Source organism: Polyodon spathula, chromosome 18, assembly GCF_017654505.1.
Source record: "Polyodon spathula isolate WHYD16114869_AA chromosome 18, ASM1765450v1, whole genome shotgun sequence".
NCBI lineage: Eukaryota > Metazoa > Chordata > Actinopteri > Acipenseriformes > Polyodontidae > Polyodon > Polyodon spathula.
The window spans coordinates 9,590,937-9,612,648 of record NC_054551.1 but is presented as its reverse complement, the minus strand read 5'-3'; the positions used below and the strand labels follow the sequence as shown (position 1 = coordinate 9,612,648).

At 41.6% G+C, this 21,712-nt stretch overlaps 1 protein-coding gene across 1 annotated transcript; it reads left to right on the top strand.

Moving 5' to 3' along the window:
* The first annotated feature begins 728 nt into the window (after positions 1-728).
* On the top strand, positions 729-15,958 carry LOC121331097 (G-protein coupled receptor family C group 5 member B-like). Its single transcript, XM_041278267.1, has 4 exons — positions 729-1,484; positions 9,837-10,865; positions 12,270-12,382; positions 13,984-15,958. Exons 2-4 carry the CDS (start codon positions 9,839-9,841, stop codon positions 14,026-14,028), a joined length of 1,185 nt encoding a protein of 394 aa, XP_041134201.1. The 5' UTR covers positions 729-1,484; positions 9,837-9,838; the 3' UTR covers positions 14,029-15,958.
* Positions 15,959-21,712: the final 5,754 nt, after the last annotated feature.

Below are 21,712 nucleotides of genomic sequence, written 5' to 3'. Positions count from 1 at the left end.
TTTTAAAAGTAGATGGGTATTGTAACGATAAGAGTTACTCACTGCAATTATTATGCTGCCATCTAGTGGACATGTGAAAAGTGAAAAAGTTTTAGTTGAATAACGTGAACTGGACAGTTGGAAGTCTGTGTCGCATCTCTTATTAAGTAACAAACATTACAGGTATCTGAGGGGACGTTCTGTACTGAATTACTGAAATCTGCCAGCGCTTCATGTTATTAATCCAGTTTATATATTTGCTACATTTGTTAGATCGTATGACAGTTTGTATTTAATATATTAACCACCCTCCACAAAACACAGGAGAAACTTCATCTAAGAAACGTAATCATTTCTTAATGCTCACCATCTTCAAATCCTACAGGGAAATGCATGCAGCCTTGAATGCAGTATCACCTGCCAACCGACCTCCGAATATGTCCGATATGTAAGGCTGTGAGATTTGCTGTCTTCGTGACTGACACTGACTTTCATTCATGCAGCTCGTATTATAAAACCATGTCATGGAAGCAGGGACTGCCAAAAAAATACCTTTGTAAGTACTGATACCCTTTGCATTAATTTACATTAAATTCTGCGGTCTTTTTAAGTCTCATACCAAGCACTTTCTAAGGCAAAGTAACAGACACCACGCCACCCACTAAAATACACCCACACACATACTCTTCCTCACATTGCACACACATAATGTCAAGGGGCGGGGCCAGCGTCCGTGACGTTGTGTTGTGAATTGATTGAGTTCGGCAGCTGAGGAACGTGAGGACACACTGCCCAGCAGAGAGGGGCGAAAACACAGCAACCTAGTCGTAGAAAATGAATCACTAATCTGCCAGCTTCAAAACAAAGCACAGGTTATGTAATACAATAGAGACTAGAATCTACATACAGCTGACATCCATCCTATGCCCCATAGGGGCAAACTAACGGGAGCACCGAACCGTTTGGGATTTATTTTGGGGACAGCAGACTCAAAAAAAGCGAACAATAGCTGAACCCCAAAACGCACTATTCTTTCTTTAGGAAATAATGCTGTTTGGGGCTACACGCACGCAGGAGTCGATTAGTCAACGATGTTGAATCAGGGTTTGGTTGATTCTACAGGGATTGTAGGGAGAAATTCGATGCTGGATATTTGAAATTATAGGAGGGGAATATGCGCATGTAATTATTTCAACAATAGAATAACATAGAAAGCTACACGATAAGTGGTCTGTCAGAAAGGCAAGGCGACCGATGCCCTCTTTTGCACTTCATATATCTCTGTGTTTTGCTTGGGCTGGTGTAATTCTTCCTGACTAACTCTGCTGTCCCAGCTGTCTGGTCGGTCGCAGGACCTCCACACCAGAACTGTGCACCTACTGATGACTTTCACCCGACTGTAACTGGATTTGCACATCAAACCGGATATTAGTGCAAGTCTTCACCTAATAAGTAGCATTAGGTGAAGACTTCAACCTTCTGGAATCTCAGATTTCGTTTTAAAGGTGGGTATTGAACTCATTTTTCTTCTGCATGCTATACTATTCACGCGAGAGTGGCGTTAAACTTATAAACCTTATATATATATATATATATATATATATATATATATATATATATATTTATATAATATATATATTAACATAACTCAGAATTAATTCTACTATACTAAAGGTAACATAGAACGGTTGCGAAACGCTTTTTGTGTGTGAAAACATACTTTTATGACATTACACAAACAGAAACCTCTCTAAAATCAAGAATATTTAAGTTCTTGAAGTTTACAACTTTCAAATGTCTCTGAACGTTTTTTTTTTTGGTTTTGTTTTTGTTTTTAATTAATGCTGACGTTTTACAAATTAGGGAACACCTTGCAGTTATTTACTGAATAGGTAAATATGGAATAAATGCATATTTTTCATAATGCTATTATTGTATTGAGAAAGATACACATACAATATCTGATATCGAGCCGTGAGTTCCAGTCTGGCGACTGCTGGAAACGGCTTATAATATTTATATTGAAAGGTATTTGAAATATATTGAATTCGGGTTCAGTTGGCGAATATGTATTTAAAATACACGAACAATGTCCTATGTTATACTGTACTTCAATGTACTGGACAGTCTAGTACATTTAAAGCGCAGTACAGTCATTACAATTGAACAGAAGTGTTCTAATTAAACACTGACCCGCAGCCACCCACCCGGTCCAGAGTCTGTCTGGCTGCCGCGTGCACATGTATTATTAGCAACGTATTCAAACAACGAGGAATGGAAATCTTCATTTATAAACGATGCCTGACTACCGGTCTCTGGCCACTTTTCGTGTAGTTTATAAATTCTATTTTTAAGGTGACCCCCAATCAGATACTATATAGCAGAGTAAATCAATACGTCGCATCACAGTACATGAGGATCGGTTAATGCACGTTAAAAAGTGTTGTATCCATCTCTGAACTGCCCGTATGAGATTGAGAGAATTTGTCTCAATAAACGGATCAATTAACATATCGTAACTAAAGCAGATTTCGAGCCTCTTGGGCTTTTTTCTGCTTCCATTTGCTATAAACAGCGCGTTACCCTTAATGTAGAAGATTAACAATCAAGCAGTGGCGCGAATTGACCTACTGTCCCACTAGAGCTGTAATGATTTCACACTGAGAACTGGGAATATTCCTCTCGGTTACGACATCTAATTATGCTGGAGTAATCTGACCCCCTTGTGTTGGGTTTGGAAGGCTGGGTTGGCACCGTTGTTTTGTTTCCCCCGGTGATTTTCATAACTATAACATTTTAATTTGTAGTTGTAGATAGTTGGCTCCTTCCGGTTTGCTCCTTTGTAAACATTCCGTGATACGAAATTGACTGTTTAGTTGAATAACGCGTGTACAGTATACGCGTTTACCTGATGACCGTGGGCGCAGGAGTCGTATAAGGTCATGTTTGATGTCTTGTTCGATCCTAAAGGCGAGCATGTTTGATAGATGCTGAGAAATGTCGTAGATGTAAATAAGCGGTCCAGAAGAAGATGGTCTCATGACTTTAAGTACATTGTTATACATGTTTCCTGTAACCCAACCCTTACCTTTTGAATTCATTCTCAGTGGATGAGTTAATGCAAGGCAGTATAACCTCAAAACACACTGTATGGTCACTGTACAGGGGAGTTTATTGTTGATGTTTTTTATATGCACAATGTACTGGCATGTCATAATGCATGAAGCAATGGCAGGGTTAATGCCAGTACACAGCACGGAAATAACTGATTTATCAGGAGAGGATGCCACTGTAGCCCAGCAGTGGCAGTAATGCAGTCAGACTGGAGAGAGCTGGCTCTCAAGGGTTATGTAAGAGCCACAGAACTGAGTAGCTTTGGGGAGGTGAATCAACCATTTATGTCAAGCCATGTCTGACAGCGTGTGTTAACAGAGCTTCCTTACAGAGTCCATTCTGACTGTGTCACCTGATACAGAGGGCTTGTTATAGAGCAGGCCGTCGTCGGGTGTATTGGGAATGTAAACGCTTGTAAAGGTTAAAGACTGCAGCTGATGTACTGTCATTGCGCAGTGCTTAGAATGCAATGTCTTTTTTGTGCAAAGCAAAAAGGCAAGAAATAATCTATAGCTATTAAACTGATTTTTAGAAAGATGGTTCGATCCACAGGGATGTCCAAAACTTTTTTACAGGGGCAATGAAACTGAATATTTTAAACTGAATACTTTAAAACAGGGGTTTTCAACCTTTTTTTGAAACTGTACCCCTGCTATCTGGAGTTTTCAGCTTAAGTACCCCTTTACAATTTTCCATCGACTGAATGGTACTACAGTTGCAGTAAAAGGCAAAATATTGTGTTTAACAAATTTCTTTTTTTCTTGTTTATTATATAATTTATGTCACAACAGTATGGGACTGACAAACTGCTGGTTTAGGACAGAATACCAAACAGTAGGCCTAGTTCTTTTTTTTTTTTTGCAAGTAAACAATCTATTCATTTCAACCAACCGCTACTGCTGTTATTAAAAAAAAAAAAAAAAAAAAAAAAAAAAATCAGCCACGCCAAGTAAATAAAACAAAAACCGTCAAAGTGTGAGTATTGTAATTTATTATTTATGCTTAGTGGAGCATTTATACTTTTAAAAAATGCTGAAAATCTTGTGCTTCGCTGATTAGTTTTCAGTTGTATGATAGGTTGAAAACACTAAAGTTAATTAACAGCACAGAAAGCTCTTCATAGGCAGAATCACCAGACCCTTCTCCACCCACCCAATATATCAGAGTGGAAATCCACTCCATCGAAATCACGCATGCATGCTGGTGGAAAGTATGGACGTGATAGATTCTGTGTTTTTTATTTATCTGTGTTTCACTTTGACTGCTAACAGAATTTAAATATTTATGCACAGTAGTTTAGAGATAATATCTACTGTGAACAAATAAAATCAAGAACACACACACATATATATATATATAGAAAACCCCTGCTTTAAACTGAATACTTGCTTGAGAATTATCCATGTTTTTTTGTCCTCTTTCACATCTCGGCTCAGCCACTGACTCGCTGTGTGTGACCCTGAGCAAGTCACTTAACCTCAGTGTGCTCCGTCCTGTGACTGCAGCAGCAGTTTCATTATTCACCCTCTAGTCTCTGTAAATTGCTTGTGATAAAAGCGTCTACTAAATTATTAATTACTAATTAATTATAAAGTCTGGCCAGAGATTTATTGACCTCTGTTGAGTTTTAGGCAGGATGCTGGAGTTGGTACTCCTGTTCCTTGGGATATTAAATGTCGATATATGAAAAGATTGAATGCATTATTATATAGAATTGACTTTATTATATAGAATCTAACATCTCACAGCACAGTGGTCCTTCTTTATAACTGCATGCTGGAACACTGAGCTGTGACTCACACAGAAGGGTACCCTTTTAAAACATGGCTGCTCCTGATTTTCTGGGAGTTTTGAGCATCAGGGCCCAACAACCCTCCTATACAGTATGTATCTAAGCTTGTTTATAGCTAGCTGTGCCCTACTAAAATGTTGGAATAATTCAGCAATATTCTCACCTGTGATGCCGAGGCAGGCTGCCTGTAGCCCTGGTTTTACAAACATTTTCTAACTGTGCTGGAGCAGCAGTGCTGTGGAGCAGTGCTCGTTCTGGCAAAGGAAGTGTTTATACAAGTGACAAAAAGCCCAAGCTCCCAGAGCAGGCCCACTCTGTATGGGAGGCAGTGTGGCCTAGTGTTTATAATTGAGCTAATGGACAGCAGGCTGGTCTAGTGGTTAGAGCTGAGAGACTGGACAGCAGGCTGGTCTAGTGGTTAAAGCTGAGAGACTGGACAGCAGGCTGGTCTAGTGGTTAGAGCTGAGAGACTGGAAAGCAGGCTGGTCTAGTGGTTAGAGCTGAGAGACTGGACAGCAGGCTGGTCTAGTGGTTAGAGCTGAGAGACTGGACAGCAGGCTGGTCTAGTGGTTAGAGCTGAGAGACTGGACAGGCAGGCTGGTCTAGTGGTTAGAGCTGAGAGACTGGACAGCAGGCTGGTCTAGTGGTTAGAGTTGAGGGACTGGACAGCAGGGTGGTCTAGTGGTTAGAGCTGAGGGACTGGACAGCAGGATGGTCTAGTGGTTAGAGCTGAGGGACTGGACAGCAGGCTGCTCTAGTGGTTAGAGCTGAGGGACTGGACAGCAGGATGGTCTAGTGGTTAGAGCTGAGAGACTGGGAGGCAGTGTGGTCTAGTGGTTAGAGCTGAGAGACTGGGAGGCAGTGTGGTCTAGTGGTTAGAGCTGAGAGACTGGACAGCAGGCTGGTTTAGTGGTTAGAGCTGAGAGACCGGACAGCAGGCTGGTCTAGTGGTTAGAGCTGAGAGACTGGACGGCAGGCTGGTCTAGTGGTTAGAGCTGAGAGACTGGACGGCAGGCCTGTCTAGTGGTTAGAGCTGAGGGACTGGGTGGCAGTGTTGCCGTGTATTTTTAGCTTAGAGACTGTGAGGCAATGTGGCCTAGTGGTTAAGATTAGGTTTACTCCATAAAATGACAAGCTGGGTGTTTACCACTCTCTGAAAAACTGATTGAGCTGCACAGCTGTGGTTTTTTTCACCCGTCATTTCACCTTACTGCAGGCTACTGTCTCCTACCAGTGACAATACAGTAATTGCCTGACGGTAATTATACCTCTCTGTACATTTCCATCAAGTCTGTTTCCGGCTCCTCATCTATATAGCAATCACTAGACATCACTGCTTCTCACTCATGATGCTAGGCTGCTATCCACTCTACCCTTTCTCTCTTCAATTTAACCCTAAACTGCACACAGTACTAACTAGGTGCCTCTGATCCATGTATTCTGTGGCCATCTCTCAGGCAATAAACACTGGCTGTACTGCAACCCCTTTCTATACACGTGACGAAATTTCAAACTGACTCTGCTGTTCCACTCATCTTCTGTGATGTCCTCCAGTGAAAGAGCTGGCTATCCCTGCTGCCTGCTTTGGCAACAAGCTTCCTTGGCAGTGGCAGGGCCTATTTTGTAGCTCATGTAGAATGTCAGAATATGTCTGTTTGGAACTGTAGCAAAGTGGCTGCTGATTATGAACAGGTGCTGCAGTGCCAGAATAATCACACAGAAGGAAAGTGTAATCCATTTTGGAAAAAGGGTGCTTTATTTTGTATCCCTGGTCTGGGGACCAAATAATAACTTTCAAGTTCTACACAGCAATGTGTAAAACCCAGAAAAACAAAAAAAACAGGGATTGCAGTCCAAACAATCAGCAAACGTTTATCCACCCCACAATATTTGCTATGGTCACCAGTCCGGTGCGTGCAATAGTGCTCGTGGTAGGTGATAGCAATTTAATTTCAGTGACTTTGTAGCGCAGTGTTGATCCAGTTTTACATGCTGGCCCAAGGCAACAGCTCCGGGTACGTGTTAGCTAGCTGTCTGGTGGCTCACAAAGACTGTTACTAATAGACAAAACAAACAAAATAATTCTAAATGTGTTTTCTGTCTATACAGTGATCAGTAGAATATCAGAATAACACGCATGTTCTCTCAGATAGCAAGGAGAGAGTGACTACTCTACGAAATAACATTTTGAAACTTGGGTGTAGTAGGATGGACAGCCCCTGACATACACTTCACTCTCCTATTTAACCAGTAACTGATAAATGGAACCCAGCTGCCAATGGGTTCATGTGCATTTGCAACCCACTGCCTCCTCCAACCCTGCTCTTACAGTGCAATGGTCAGGTAATTCATGTAACCTGTAGAATTAATTCATACATTTACTCTTGTGTGGGTTGTCCCCTGACCTGCTGAAATACTGGAGGGCTTCATTTGAATACTGATTATAAAGTGTACAGTGAGACAACCGTATCTCTGGCTAGTGTTTAAACCTTGACTTTTTGCTGCTGGTCTGCTAACCCACAATATCAGCTAAGGTGCTTATGAGAAGCCTAGCTTCACCTTTTAGACGTGTTCACTGCCCCTGTACACAGCTATATATGTATCTGAAAGGGGAGGGGAGAAGTCAGGGACAGTAAGATGAAGCATAATAAGGTTTTCAACCAAAAAAAATGGCAAGGTAATTTTACTGTGGTTTTTACTGTTTGCCATAGTTTATGTTTTTTAATATGCTTTACTGTACCTCTCAGTGTTTAACTGTATTTTAATATATTTTCACTATGTTTTATTACGCTGTTACACACTTACTATGGAAAGCTTTTAATAAGGAAACATGATTAAAGGGTCCCTTGGTTTTAGTGTTTTTTTCAGTTTTTTATTTTGACTTCAGAATCCATAGTGTTGCATCTGCACAGCATGCTGTCACCACGTGCATGTTTTACCTTACATCCATAGTGTTGCATCTGCACAGCATGCTGTCCCCATGTGCATGTTTTACCTTACATTGTGACTGTTTACACTGCTGCTTTCTTGCCCCATGGTCAACAAGCATGTTTCAAATCTGAATATTTGCCAAAGATGAACATGTGCAGGGAGGCAGAATAAGCTTTTAACATCAGCATCTTTTTATCCTATGAATATATTTGATAACATTTATCGATATGTAACAACCTGCTGAAATATTTAAAAACTTTTTAAAACTGTGTGGGGAGCTATTATTATTATTATTATTATTATTATTATTATTATTATTATTATTATTATTATTATTAATTGGTCATTTAGCTGGCGCTTTTATCCAAAGCGACTTACAGAAACCAGGGGGTGAACTATGTATCAACAGCTGCTGCAGAGTCACAACAGGACCGTATCAATTTGGTATATTAAGACAGCTCAACCTAATGTAGAAGTTGTACTGTAGCTACCGCGAGCTTGCATTGCAGGTGTGCTGCTTTATGAATGTACACCTAGGGGCTGACTGCAAGGTGTGAATGTACTGCATTAAGAAAAACGTAAAGAAACAAAAATATATTCTTTCCAAATCTTAAAAGACCTGATCTCAGAGCCGCTTTGAGATACAGATTTCATATACGGCAAGTAAAAGGCGCTGTGCATTTATGTTGTTGTTTTATACATGCGTGGACCCCTTGGTAATCATTGTGATGAACAGCAACAGTATGACTACTTTTAGTAAGTAAATGAAATCAATAAATCTGAGGATGTTAAGAGACTGGTGGTGGAAGAGAGGGGGTATGATGATTCCTGATCACTGTCATGCTGCCTCATGCTCTGCGTTTGATATGAAAGGGGAGAGCTGGAAAGACCGGATTGGCTGACTCCAGTTTCTTTCCTTTCCCCTCGGCAGTGGCTCTTCCTCCGGGCTGACCTGTCAGACAGCACATTGCTCTCTCTGTCCCATTCACTCCCACCCGCTCGTGCCCAGCTTGTTCTGTTTATGTTCCAGAACAAATGGAAGCGGTTTTACACAATGACCTTTCAGATCTGTCCGGATTTAAACAGGAAAAAAACAGGACTGGACGAGGTGTGGTCTTGAATGAGTCCATTGTTAGTGTTGTCAGAGCCAGCTGCCACACGGCTGACACACACAAAGATTTGTGTTGCTCTTACTGGGGACATCCCTTGCTGGAATTTTGTATTATTTTTAATGCTATTATATTGCCCTAAAAAAAACAGCATAGCCATTAACAGAATACAACATTGCGACAGATATTGGACAATGGTCAGAAAACACTGATGCAGATATTTGTTTTACAGCATTGGCACATTATTGCTATTTCAAATTAGGAAAATGTTATACTACTGTGGTACCATTATTCCCATGTATGTGTGACCATATTCCTACCAAGTCTTTCAGCCTGTATAATGTCTTTAAGATTCATTATTTGCTGAGACAGATGGCTTTTATATTTTTGCTGAGCACACACACACACACACACACACACACACACAGGTGGGGAGGGTCAGTTTCTGACTGTTGTTCTATGCTGCCATGGATACATCAAAAGTCAACTAAACAAGTGACTCAAATTCTCTCCCTGGTTTTAGTTGCCTGGGTACCCGCTTGTTTCTTATAAAAACAACTGAAGGGTTTAATTATATTTATTTATTTATTTATTTATAGACAATTTTATTATATTCAATTGTATTATTCCATAAAACATGGTTAAAAAAAACCACATTGAAACATTTCAAATGTCACAGAAAACTATAAACTTGCTAAACATTGTATTCCCCATTCCTTCGAACACTGAAGTTCAGTCTTTGAGTTCAGCAGTGTTCAAAGCACCAGCCCATGTTGGAGAATTCCCCTCCCTAGCATTCACTAACTCTAACAACAACCCTGACTACAGCACTCCCTGCATCTTGTAGAATAAGCTGACCCTGATGATAATTGTGATAGTTAAACATGTGTTGTGTGTGCTTCCCCTTGTAGCCATGGTGCTGGGTGTGCGATGGACAGCCCCTCTTCTGCTGCTCCTGCTCTCCCTGCTGGAGGGCGGATCCTCCCACAATTCCAGCACCCCGCGGGGCTGTGGCCTGGACCTGCCTCCCCGCTATGCTGGCCTGTGTGACCTGGAGGCTGTGTGGGGCATCGTGCTGGAGGCAGTGGCGGGGGCAGGAGCGCTGACTGCCCTGCTGCTGGCCCTCATCCTGCTGGGTCGTCTGCCCTTCATCACAGAGCAGGACAAGAGGAGCCCAGTAGGGCTGCTGCTGCTGCTGCTCCTGGGGGTCCTGGGCCTCTTTGGCCTGAGCTTCACCTTCATCATCCAGCCTGACAAGGAGGTGTGCATTGCCCGCCGCGCACTTTGGGGGGTGCTGTTCGCCCTCTGCTTCTCCTGCCTCCTGGCACAGGGCTGGCGTCTGCGGAGGCTGGTGCGCCACGGGAAGGGCCCTGGAGGTTGGCAGCTCTCCTGTGTGGCTCTGAGCTTGACGCTGGTGCAGGTGATTATTGCCACGGAGTGGCTCGTCCTGACGGTGGTCCGGGAGGAGAAGCAAGCCTGCGACTACCAGCCAGTGGACTTCACGCTGGCCTGCAGCTACGTCGTGGTCCTTCTGGCCACCTCGCTGGCACTGAGTCTCTTCTCGCTCTGTGGGAAGTTCCGGAAGTGGAAGCGCAGTGGCGTCTGCTTGATCCTGGCCTCCTCCTTCTCTGTACTGCTCTGGGTTGCCTGGGCCAGCTTCTATCTCTATGGCAACTCAGCACTGGGCAGGTCCCCTGTGTGGGACGACCCCGGCCTGGCTGTGGCCCTGGTTGCTAATGGCTGGGTGCTCCTGCTGTTCCACGCCATCCCCGAGGTGCACTGCTCCGTCCTGCCTGCTCCTCCGCCCAGCGCCCCGGACTACTTCGACACCTCCCAGCTCCCCCCGCGCCTACGCGAGACCTGCTTCGACGATGAGGTCCCACTGCCCCACCGGCCCTTTGTGGAGAACAAGGCCTTCTCCTTTGACGAGCACAGCGCAGGTATACAGGGAGAGATGTGCATAACAGAACCTTGGACTGTGTCTGCTTTAACCTAACCATACGCAAGGGTTCTACAATAGAAAGTAATTGACTTTTTTGGTAGACTGGTTCAGTAGAACAAAGAATATAATGTCTAAACAGTCGATCTCTAGTAGGGATCAGTTCTGTTATGCCAAATCCGTATTTAATTTTGTCCCAAAATCCTGCATTACAAGAAGACAGGGAAAACTAGTTACACTAGTACCAAGCCACTTAAATAACTAACTTAATTAGTGTAATTTTATAGTTTTATGACTTAATTTCACCTTTTTAAATTTAGCCCAGTAACCTTTCCTGAATGATTTCTCTAGGCAAACAGTACAGAGACTGTATTAAAGGCCAGATTAGCTTAGAAAAATATGAATAATAATGTTGCACCTAAAGCCTGACTAATCACTGCACTACACCTGCTCACCATTAAAAATTTAGGTAGGTCCTCTCAAGTTTAATATGGTTCTAAATGCATTCTCCATGGATGACGGTTAGCAGCTGAAATGGGGGATAGCAGCAGATATGGGGGGGGGGGGGGGGGGGGGGGGGCTCTGGAGACAGGAGCAGGATAATGGAAAAATAGGAAAAACAACCTGTTGACCAGCTTCCTGTTTCCAAAATGTGTTGCACTGTTCTGTCCTGTTGTGTACAGTAATATGTTCCATATTGCAAGTGGGTTTGATACGATTTCAGATGGGATTTAGAATATATATTTGGCCTGTCTGTAATTTAAATTGATATAACCAAAGTTTGTAAGGGATACAGTGTGGATGGGGGTGACAGGAAATGGTCATCTTGTGATATATACAGCTATGGGCAAACATTTTGCATCACCTAGAATTTTAGGATTGAGACACAGTTTAAAAATAAATAAATAAAAACATATTCAATGTACCAAATTTTGATCTTTTCTTGAACATCACATTAATTTCAGTTAACTGTATGGAAAGCTGCAAAGTGGTATGTAAATCAACATGTTAACGTAACATTATTCAGTAGGTTTTATTCAACATTGTGAAGCAAGATTAGTTCATTCTATGAGGAGGATTCAAAACTTGTGGCCATAGCTGTATTTAACTAAAAATTACCCAAAAAAAAAAAAAAAATATATATATATATATATATATATAATATTATTTATAAATAATCGGTGTCTTAAGTTAATAATACAGCATATTTGAAATGTATACACTGTAGGTGTACTTTAAATATACTAATTCTGTATAATGTTGATATCTAAATACAGTAACAGACTAAATGCAAGAACCCTGTTTGACTGTGTGACACCCGCTCTGACTGGCTGTTTGTCCGGGAGGTTTGCTTGGCTCACCCTGTTGATCTGAACTGTCCCATGTCCTCTCTCCTGTGCCTCAGCTCTCCGGGCGGGGGGGCACCGCAATGGCAGCCTGGGCCTCCGCCCCAGCGCCCCTTTCCGGAGCAATGTGTACCAGCCCACCGAAATGGCCGTGCTGCTCAACGGGGGCACAGTGAGTACTGCAGGGTGGCAACACGCACTCAGTGACTCATTATTGTTGTTAATTAGTCATTTAGCAGATGCTTTTATCCAAAGCGACTTACAGAGACTCTGGGTGAACTCTGCATCACAACTGCTTCTGCAGAGTCGCTTACAATAGGACCTTGGTTTAACATCTCATCTGGACAGAGCACAAGGTTAAGTAACTACTGTACCACCAAGCCTAAATGATTCTTATAACTTCAAACAGTCATCAAAATCATAGCTATACTGTTTAAAAACATTTTTTGCGTATCTAAGTGTTAGCAGCACCATTTGTGGTGACGTTTGCAATGCTTTTCCCATACTCTGCATTTACCATGCATCACGCTGCTTTAACCAGAGAAAAACCTCGTTTAGAATCTGTGATTGAGTTTTTTAGAGGTTATGCATGCTTCTTTCATTTCGCTTTAGGCTTGATTTTGCTTTATTCATGTTATAGTGCTGTTAAGTTTTGTAAGTTATAAGGAGTCTTACAAATCTTAGGGGCACAACTGTATGCTAGTGGAGATGCTCGTGTGGATTTACCCATAACATAAAAATGGAAAAGAATGAGGAAGGAGGCACTGCATCTCTCAGAGTGAGTCAGTCTCTATATTCTGCACAGGAGGACACAAGCCTACACACCCAGTCACATCCAGATATTTCATCCCTGCTTGAGTCTGCTCCTATAATCTGCTCACAGCAGCTGCTGGTTTCCATCAGGGTGGAGATGGGGTGGATTCCACTGCTGTCAGGAGAAGCAGCAGCTGAATGCTGCCTCCTGGGTCCTTCTCCAAGGCTGCCCCCTGGGTCCTTCCCCAAGACTGCCATTTCTCCAGGGCAGTCCCCTGGGTCCTTCTCCAAGGCTGGCCCCTTGGTCCTTCTCCACGATTGGCCCCTGGGTCATTATCCAAACTCTTCTTCGTTTTGGTGTTATTGTTGTGAAGGACAACCGAGAAACCTCTTTTCCAATAATTGTTTTTCTGTTTAAACCCATACCCGATGTCAGACTGGAGGCTGAAGTCCTCTTTGCTGTATGTATCCAGAGAGCAGGGACAGTGATAGCACAGCAGTGGCAATGTGACCTTACCCAACGAGCCTGTCTTAAACCTGCCCTGGACTGAAGGGAGCACCCTTCCTTTACTGGGTGTGGAAGCCTTTTCTTCTTACTGGGGAAGGGAGTCCCTTCCTCTTACTGGGGGAGGGAGCACCCTTCCTCTTACTGGTGATGGAACACCCTTTTACTGGGGGAGGGACCAGTCTCAGTCTTTAATGCCTTCAACTGGTCTTCAGAGTTCGCAGGGAAAAAAATACTGTATCTGAAAAACCTAACACATGAATATACTTATTGTTATTTACAATATATACGGTAGTTAGAGTATATTTAGAACATGGTTTAATATATAGAAAAACCTCTTGCCAATGGTCTTTTAGCCAACAAAACATATGCAGTACATTTTGGATATACATTCCAATTGCTAGTCACCTGTCGCTTTATTTTGTTTGTATTATATATTTATTTCCATATGATATGGATCAAAATTAACCTTTCTCCAGCAAAACCCACTGACTTGGTCTGTCTTCTCTCTGCAGATCCCTTCTGCCCCGCCAAACTACACCGGGAGGCACCTGTGGTGAGCAGACAGAGCTGTGCAGAACGTGCCAGATCGGTGCTGCATGACAGGGGTCCATACCTGGAGCGGTGAAGGGAGTTTTAACCCTTTGAGGTTGCAGACAGGACTGTATAGACTGCACACAAGGTCTGGGTGTGAGGACATGTGGAAGTGGAGGACAGGACCGCTTATCTCACTATATTAGTGCTGCTGTGCATTGTAAACAACTGTCAATAGGCTTACTAGGAAACGGGTGTTTAGGGAGGATTTTAGGACGGCTGGCAGGTTTTTCTTGGTGGCCCCTCGGACTTCAGTAGCTAACAGGGTGTCATTTACTTGTTCTTTTTTTTCTTGTTTCTACTGCTTTGAGAAAAGTGCATGGCTATTAATGCATCCCCGTATGTAACCTTTATCGATTTCCACAAGGAGAGGATCAGGTGTGTACTACATAAAAAGACATAAAAAGATTTGTTTATTATTATTATTATTATTATTATTATTATTATTATTGTTTGAAAGAATAATAGTATTACAAGTGTTATCTTTCCCTGGTGCCAAAAGAAAAGTTAACTTTGAGAAAATAAGAAATCAAGAAATATTATCTGGCGCTGGGAAAAGATATCAAGATAATATTTTGGCTGTGCGTGCGTGTGGGGGTCATATGTCACTGGGACAGCTGGGGATAGGCAATCCTAAACCTGACTGAGTCCCACCTTCTGCAAAGGTCACCATGCATTTATACTGCACCTTCACTAATGAGACAGCGTTTCAATCTCCTAGTTATACAAGTGCAGACAGCTCTAGACTAACTGGCTTGACTGAAAACAACTGGCTTTATCTGTGAGTTTATTTAAATCACAGACTCAGATCGTTAGAAGTCCCAGTAGTACAGCACCACATTTCACCGTAACCCACTGTGAATTTGAGACCTTTTTATTTATTTTTTTTTCAAAGCACAACTACAGTAAAAGCTATTTGGATGTTTATGATCATATTTCATTCGACATCTCATGAATCTGGAGCCAATATTTTTTAAACCATTTAATTTATTTGAAACACGTTTCACAATGTAATCTTGGCAACTTGCAGTATTTTTGTGTAGGTGGCTAAGAAAGTTATTATAAAATTGGAACATGGAAATTAGATGTATCAACTGCCAGAGCAGACAACTTACTGTTTACGGGCCATAGCATGTTTTAGCCAGTCTGACAGACTTGACACCTCGTTCCCATTAAATACCCTCTCCCCATCCATATCCAGGTTTACCCTTATACCCTTATAAGATATAAGATACATAAATATAATAATTGATCATTATTTTGTGTGAAATTGTGATGGCATTTTAATGTATGTAGAGTTTTAATAGATTTATATTGCTACAAAAATACACATTTCTGATAATGTAGAACTTGTGCTGGAGCTCTAAGAGGCAACTAATGTATAACAGTGCAGTACACTGAATTAATTCCTCATTTCTTGCAGTAATATAGTGTTGGTGATCTGAGAGTCAGCAAATACAACACTGTACAGAGAACCCAGTACTATCTATCAAATACAATATTTTACGAAAATATGGCTGTAGAGATACAATATTAAAATACAGCAACCGTAACTGTACAAATGACCTTAACTACTGTATACAGAACTGTATACAGAAGATTAGATGCTGTAGTAAGCACATTCAGTGTACAGTAAAAGACTACTAAGGATCTGACAGACAGCAGTTTAAGCATTGCACAGTATTGGGCCCAGTTGGTTAGAAGCTATCCTGGCCCTCTCTCAGGACATCCCGTGCAGGGTTGCAGGGAGGGGGTGTGTGTATGATGCTGCCTGGGGTCCTGTAGGGATGAAGGGGGATTTAGTTTCTCTTCAGTGCTGACACTGTGGACTCAGAGCCATTGTATAACACTGGTGTTTCTGATGGAACAGAGTTCTTGTAATTTTATGTAGTGAAACAAAATAAACTTTCAAGAAAACTCCTTTTCGTAGCTTTTTTATTTATTTTTTTATTTTTGGCAAGTGTTTCAAATAGTGCTTTTAATAAAGTGTGTGAAGTGGAACTTCTCGATTCATCCAAACCAGTTTAAAGATGAAAAAGTTCAAGCTGAATCCAATGGTGTAAAGTCCATGTTTAAGTCAAGTTACTTTCCTTGCATTTCAGCTACAACATTAGCCTTTAATCAGGCACTACAGATGGTATATTTTGTTCTGGCTTCTGAAAATATATGTGAGCAATAAATTCACCACTGCGTAGGATAGCTGATGCCAGGCTATAATATATGCATTTTAATCAGTTAAACCAAAGCAATAAACTGACATGAAGTAGTTTGAGTGTTTTAAGGAACTAATTATATAAGAACTCTTATCACACAGCCTGGCATCCAATGTTTTCCACTTGTCTTTTATCAATTTTACTTTTCACCTTAGTAGCTTCACCTAGAATTAGAAAACTAAATGTTCCACCACTGTACCGTGGAATCAGCAAGAAGGCGTTTTCCAGTTAGAGTGAAGCTAGGCCGAGCTCATAGCAAACCAAACTCAAATACAAGAAGGAGAAAGTAAATAATGGGCTGAAGAGGAGGGCTACAGTGGAAAATTATTATTATTAACCCTATTGTTACCGACAGGGGGCTATAATGCCTGAAGACGCAAGCCACGCTGCACCCTGGAGGTAACCATAGTGTTCCCAAGGGGCATTTAATTTTGTACTATGGCCAAGTCTGCAGTACATATTTAATGAATCAGTTTAAATGAATCAGTCAAGAAAATAAGTGAGGCAAGGGTTGATAGTAAATACGACTATAAGTAAATAAATAAATAACATAAATAAACATTATTTATTTATCAAGAAAATGTTTTTAAAGTTCATACCGCATAGTTATCAGCTCTCCATGCAGGTCGCTGACTACTGCATAATCCAGTATATATACTGGCCATCATATTTGTTTACATCGTCAAGTCAGAAAACAGTGATGTTTTATTCACCATTTTAGTGTTGGAGCATCTTTCATTTGTAGTCTGTTTTGTAATTCATTTGTTGTTAAGTCACAGAATCGGTGCTCAGCCATTTTCTCTTGTTGTGAGGAGTGAAGATGAAAGGCGTTCCTTTGAAAAGGGGTAGGACTGACAGTGATGTGAACCATCACATGACAGATGGAGACCATTGTCTGGTGGTGTAAGGATCTTAGGGCAATAGTTCAAAAGGGCAATCTATTTTTCCTCTTATGATGAGGTTTTAACCAATCACAGGCCAGAATTTCCAACCACTGATTCATGTGTGTGTGTGTGTGTATATATATATATATATATATATATATATATATATATATATATATATATATATATATATACACACACACACACACACACACACACACCTTATGTTTAATAAGTAGGGCAGGTGATGGCAGCATATAGTATTGATGAAGTCTGACTTGTCCTGGTTTAGTTTTATTCTGCTGTCATGACAGTTACCTTGCTTTCTCATGCATTTTCATTTTGTGTAGTTGATCCAGTAACACAACTGGTATTATTCTAGTTTCTCTGCACTAACATCTTACTGGAAATGTATACAATACTGTGAGGCTCTGAAGATGCGTTAGTGGAAGTCGAACCTGGCCTCTCCACAGGGAGCTGATAATGCAACATTATCATATTTCACAGACAGCGTCTTTGAAGAAGCTATTCGATTAGACTAACCGGCTACAGGCTTCTGTTTATTTTAATGAAATGAATCTTTTGTTATCTAACACGCGTACCTGATAGACCATCAGTGGTTCTGTTACAGTCTGACTATTATCTTCTGATTTCCTAGCCAGCAACTCAAAATGGAAAATGTACCAGTTAACTACAAGCAATGCTCGATTCACTGGACTGTGTAAAAAAATAACATCTAAGTGTAATTATCCTGAATGCCACCAAACCTTTTTAAATTAAATTATATTTTGAAAGTATAGATCGCCAACCACATTATATATGTTACGGTAAATGTCAGAATCTAGTCAGTCTTAAGTTTTAATGTTTGGAATTATGTAGAAATATATTACTTTTCAGACATTTACTGAAAGCTTATTGGTAAAGCCACTTGGTTATACTTGAGATTTACCTATAAATGTCCGAAGTAAAGCATTATCATGTTTACTGTATTTCGTACATTTACCACTTTAAGTACTAGTTTGAAATATGTCCTTCAAATGCACCATTTTTCTTTAATGTATACTGTATAAATCTTCAATGTACAGCTCTGGACAAACGTTTTGCATCACCCTACAGAATTAACAAATTTTGCAAAGTCGAATGAAACCAGTAATATATTGTTTGGTTAACATATTGCATTCTATACCACTTTGTAGTTTTCCACATACTTCCACAAACTGACAAAAAATGAAAAATCTAACATGAAATACTATTATGGCTTCCAGCAGACTTTTGCTATATAATTTTGCAGATGCTACACTTTTGGTCAGAGCTGTAGGCTCAGATGGTCTTAAGGGACCACAGAGATATTCAATACTGTCGCTCTTTAGACCTTTTGAATATATATTGCAGTCACATGAAACTAAAGCGAATGCTGTGTTCATACTGCAGAAGAACCTTGACCCTAGCACGGCTTCAGCACCTCCCTGGGAGCTGGCCCATGAGACACAGGATCTGTGTTTGGAGGCGTTACGTGGGTGACAGGACCCAGACACAAACTTTGGACTGGTTTGCCTCTCATGTTTTCAGGATCCTCCAGCTTGTGTCCGATTGCGGTACACATTGAGGTACAGAACAAGGCAGGTACAGCAAACTGATGGATTTGGTGCCTCTAAGCTGAGAGACTGACACCACTGGAAGCTGAAGTCTTCGATATGTTGGTAAAGTAAACTGCCATTCTCCACTCCAAAGCTGTGTGTCTGTGTGTAACTATATCTCCAGAGAAGTCGCACTGCCAAGATCGCACTCAGCCGGGGTTACAGTATTCCTGGCACACCATTCCCAGCTGCTCCCAGACAGAGCTGCCCAAGGTTAGTGTTTTTAGGGGCCAATCACCTAAGGGCTTTATTTAGACTGCCATAGGTTTACAATAGATACAAAGAATAAGGTAGATTGATTAATGATTCCTCTTAGACGGAATGCTGATGACCATTCAAAAGCCTGACTTGAAAGATTCCTTTGCACTTAAATAAAACGGGGGGAGTCAGCAAGGGGGGCACGACCAGAGCCTGCTGGTGCTAAATTATTAACCCCCACTCACTGCTCTTCAGTGAGTTTGTAGTGATAAGCAGTATTAGACACACAACTGTGTGCTGTATATTTATATGTATAATCGCTTAAGACAAAAATTGCAATATTAAGAAACTAAAACTGGCAGACCATGAGTAGCCGAAGCGTTCGCCATATTACCGAAACAAGAGCTTGTGAATTGAGCTACACTCAACAGTTAGAAAGAAAGCTGTGCACATTGTTGATTCATTTCATAGATGGATTACATTTACAATTAACTTAAATCTGTGATTATATGCATCTACTAAACCAGGATGTTTTTTAATCAACAAAATATAAGATGCAGTAAAATTAAGACTTGTGAACACAAAACATTTATTTAACATTAACATATTTAACAAGTGCGTTGCGAAGACAACCAGGTTCTGCAGTTAAACTTCCCACACAACCCTCTCCTGTGTATGATTGATGATGAGTGTGGGCGGGTCATGTGAGTAGTCCAGACCCAGTGAGAAACTATCATCACCTATGGTTGCTAAGGAATTTAAAAAAAAAAAAGAAACAGACCCAATGAGAAACTATCATCACCTATGGTTGCTAAGGAATTTAAAAAAAAAAAAGAAACATGTCGACTGGTGCCAGTTGCTGATGCTAGATGAGGTACCCTGGCGCTAGAATGTAACGTTGCTGGCGCTAGGTGAGGTACCCTGGCGCTAGAATGTAACGTTGCTGGCGCTAGATGAGGTACCCTGGCGCTAGAATGTAACGTTGCTGGCGCTAGATGAGGTACCCTGGCGCTAGAATGTAACGTTGCTGGCGCTAGATGAGGTACCCTGGCGCTAGAATGTAACGTTGCTGGCGCTAGATGAGGTACCCTGGCGCTAGAATGTAACGTTGCTGGCGCTAGATGAGGTACCCTGGCGCTAGAATGTAACGTTGCTGGCGCTAGATGAGGTACCCTGGCGCTAGAATGTAACGTTGCTGGCGCTAGATGAGGTACCCTGGCGCTAGAATGTAACGTTGCTGGCGCTAGATGAGGTACCCTGGCGCTAGAATGTAACGTTGCTGGCGCTAGATGAGGTACCCTGGCGCTAGAATGTAACGTTGCTGGCGCTAGATGAGGTACCCTGGCGCTAGAATGTAACGTTGCTGGCGCTAGATGAGGTACCCTGGCGCTAGAATGTAACGTTGCTGGTGCTAGATGAGGTACCCTGGCGCTAGAATGTAACGTTGCTGGCGCTAGATGAGGTACCCTGGCGCTAGAATGTAACGTTGCTGGCGCTAGGTGAGGTACCCTGGCACTGGAATGTAATGTTGCTGGCGCTAGATGAGGTACCCTGGCGCTAGAATGTAACGTTGCTGATGCTAGGTGAGGTACCCTGGCGCTGGAATGTAATGTTGCTGGCGCTAGATGAGGTACCCTGGCGCTAGAATGTAACGTTGCTGATGCTAGATGAGGTACCCTGGCGCTGGAATGTAACGTTGCTGGCGCTAGGTGAGGTACCCTGGCACTAGAATCTAGTGCCACATTTGCACCACTGAATCCTTACACTATCAGTGCACACAAGCGGCCATTTTGAAAAGAGCTTTGAAACAGAGTATAAAGTTATAAGTGTACAAAGTTGTCAGAGTGTTAACAATGAAACGACAAATGACAGGTCCGTTATTTAAGCAGTTGTAGTAACACCTGGTGACGTGTAACACCATATTTTTCAGCACCTTTAACCTTTAAGAGTAAAAATAATGCCTACTTCATGAATACTAAGACTGCCGTTAGTGCACTGAATCTGTAAAAATCACTTGGTGAACTGTTAGTTTGTTCATAAGAAATTTAAATATTCAACCTGGTAAAGGTTGGCATTGATTCAAACATCCTAATATGGATTTGTTAAAGTTCTTCAAAGTTTGGAAAGGACACAGCCCCAGCCTTACCTCCCTCCCTCATTGCAGATGTGTGCCCTGCAAAGGGATGATGTCTCTTTAACTGTTCTGGGCTGACGTTTCAAAGCAGCGCTATTCAAAAATGTGTTGGGATGCTTAACAAAACCCTGACAGTGCAGAGGAGGCTGTGCGCTTGAGAATGGAGATACTAGATCCCACTAAATCAAGAGAACATAAAACCCCCATTGAGCAGGCAGGGCTGGCGTTCAGGTGCGATACACAGCTGTGCTTTTGTGCTGCTGGCTGTTGTTTATCTTTGCTGTTATATATGACAGACTCATGTAACAATGCGGAGATGAATGATTCCTAACTACTGATTACTTAATGCTGTCTTTTTTAATCATTGGTTTTGTGATTAATATATTTTGCTGCTCTTCCAACAGGTTGCAGGCAGATGCATGACAATGGGACAGATTTTTGTGATGCTTTGGTTAACCCAGCTAATATGTAAATGCATTTTTCATAAGTTTGTGAACTTCTTTTTTTAAAATTAATAATAAATGGCACAAATGTATACTCTGCATTAAGTTACCCCTTTTTTTAGATGACGGTGAACCCTTAGC

Excerpts from the sequence above, each read along its gene's own strand:
- LOC121331097 (XM_041278267.1), top strand. The coding sequence starts at position 9,839 with ATGGTGCTGGGTGTGCGATGGACAGCCCCTCTTCTGCTGCTCCTGCTC. Across the intron at positions 10,866-12,269 it reads CTTTGACGAGCACAGCGCAG|CTCTCCGGGCGGGGGGGCAC; the intron begins GTATACAGGGAG and ends CCTGTGCCTCAG. Across the intron at positions 12,383-13,983 it reads TGCTGCTCAACGGGGGCACA|ATCCCTTCTGCCCCGCCAAA; the intron begins GTGAGTACTGCA and ends TTCTCTCTGCAG.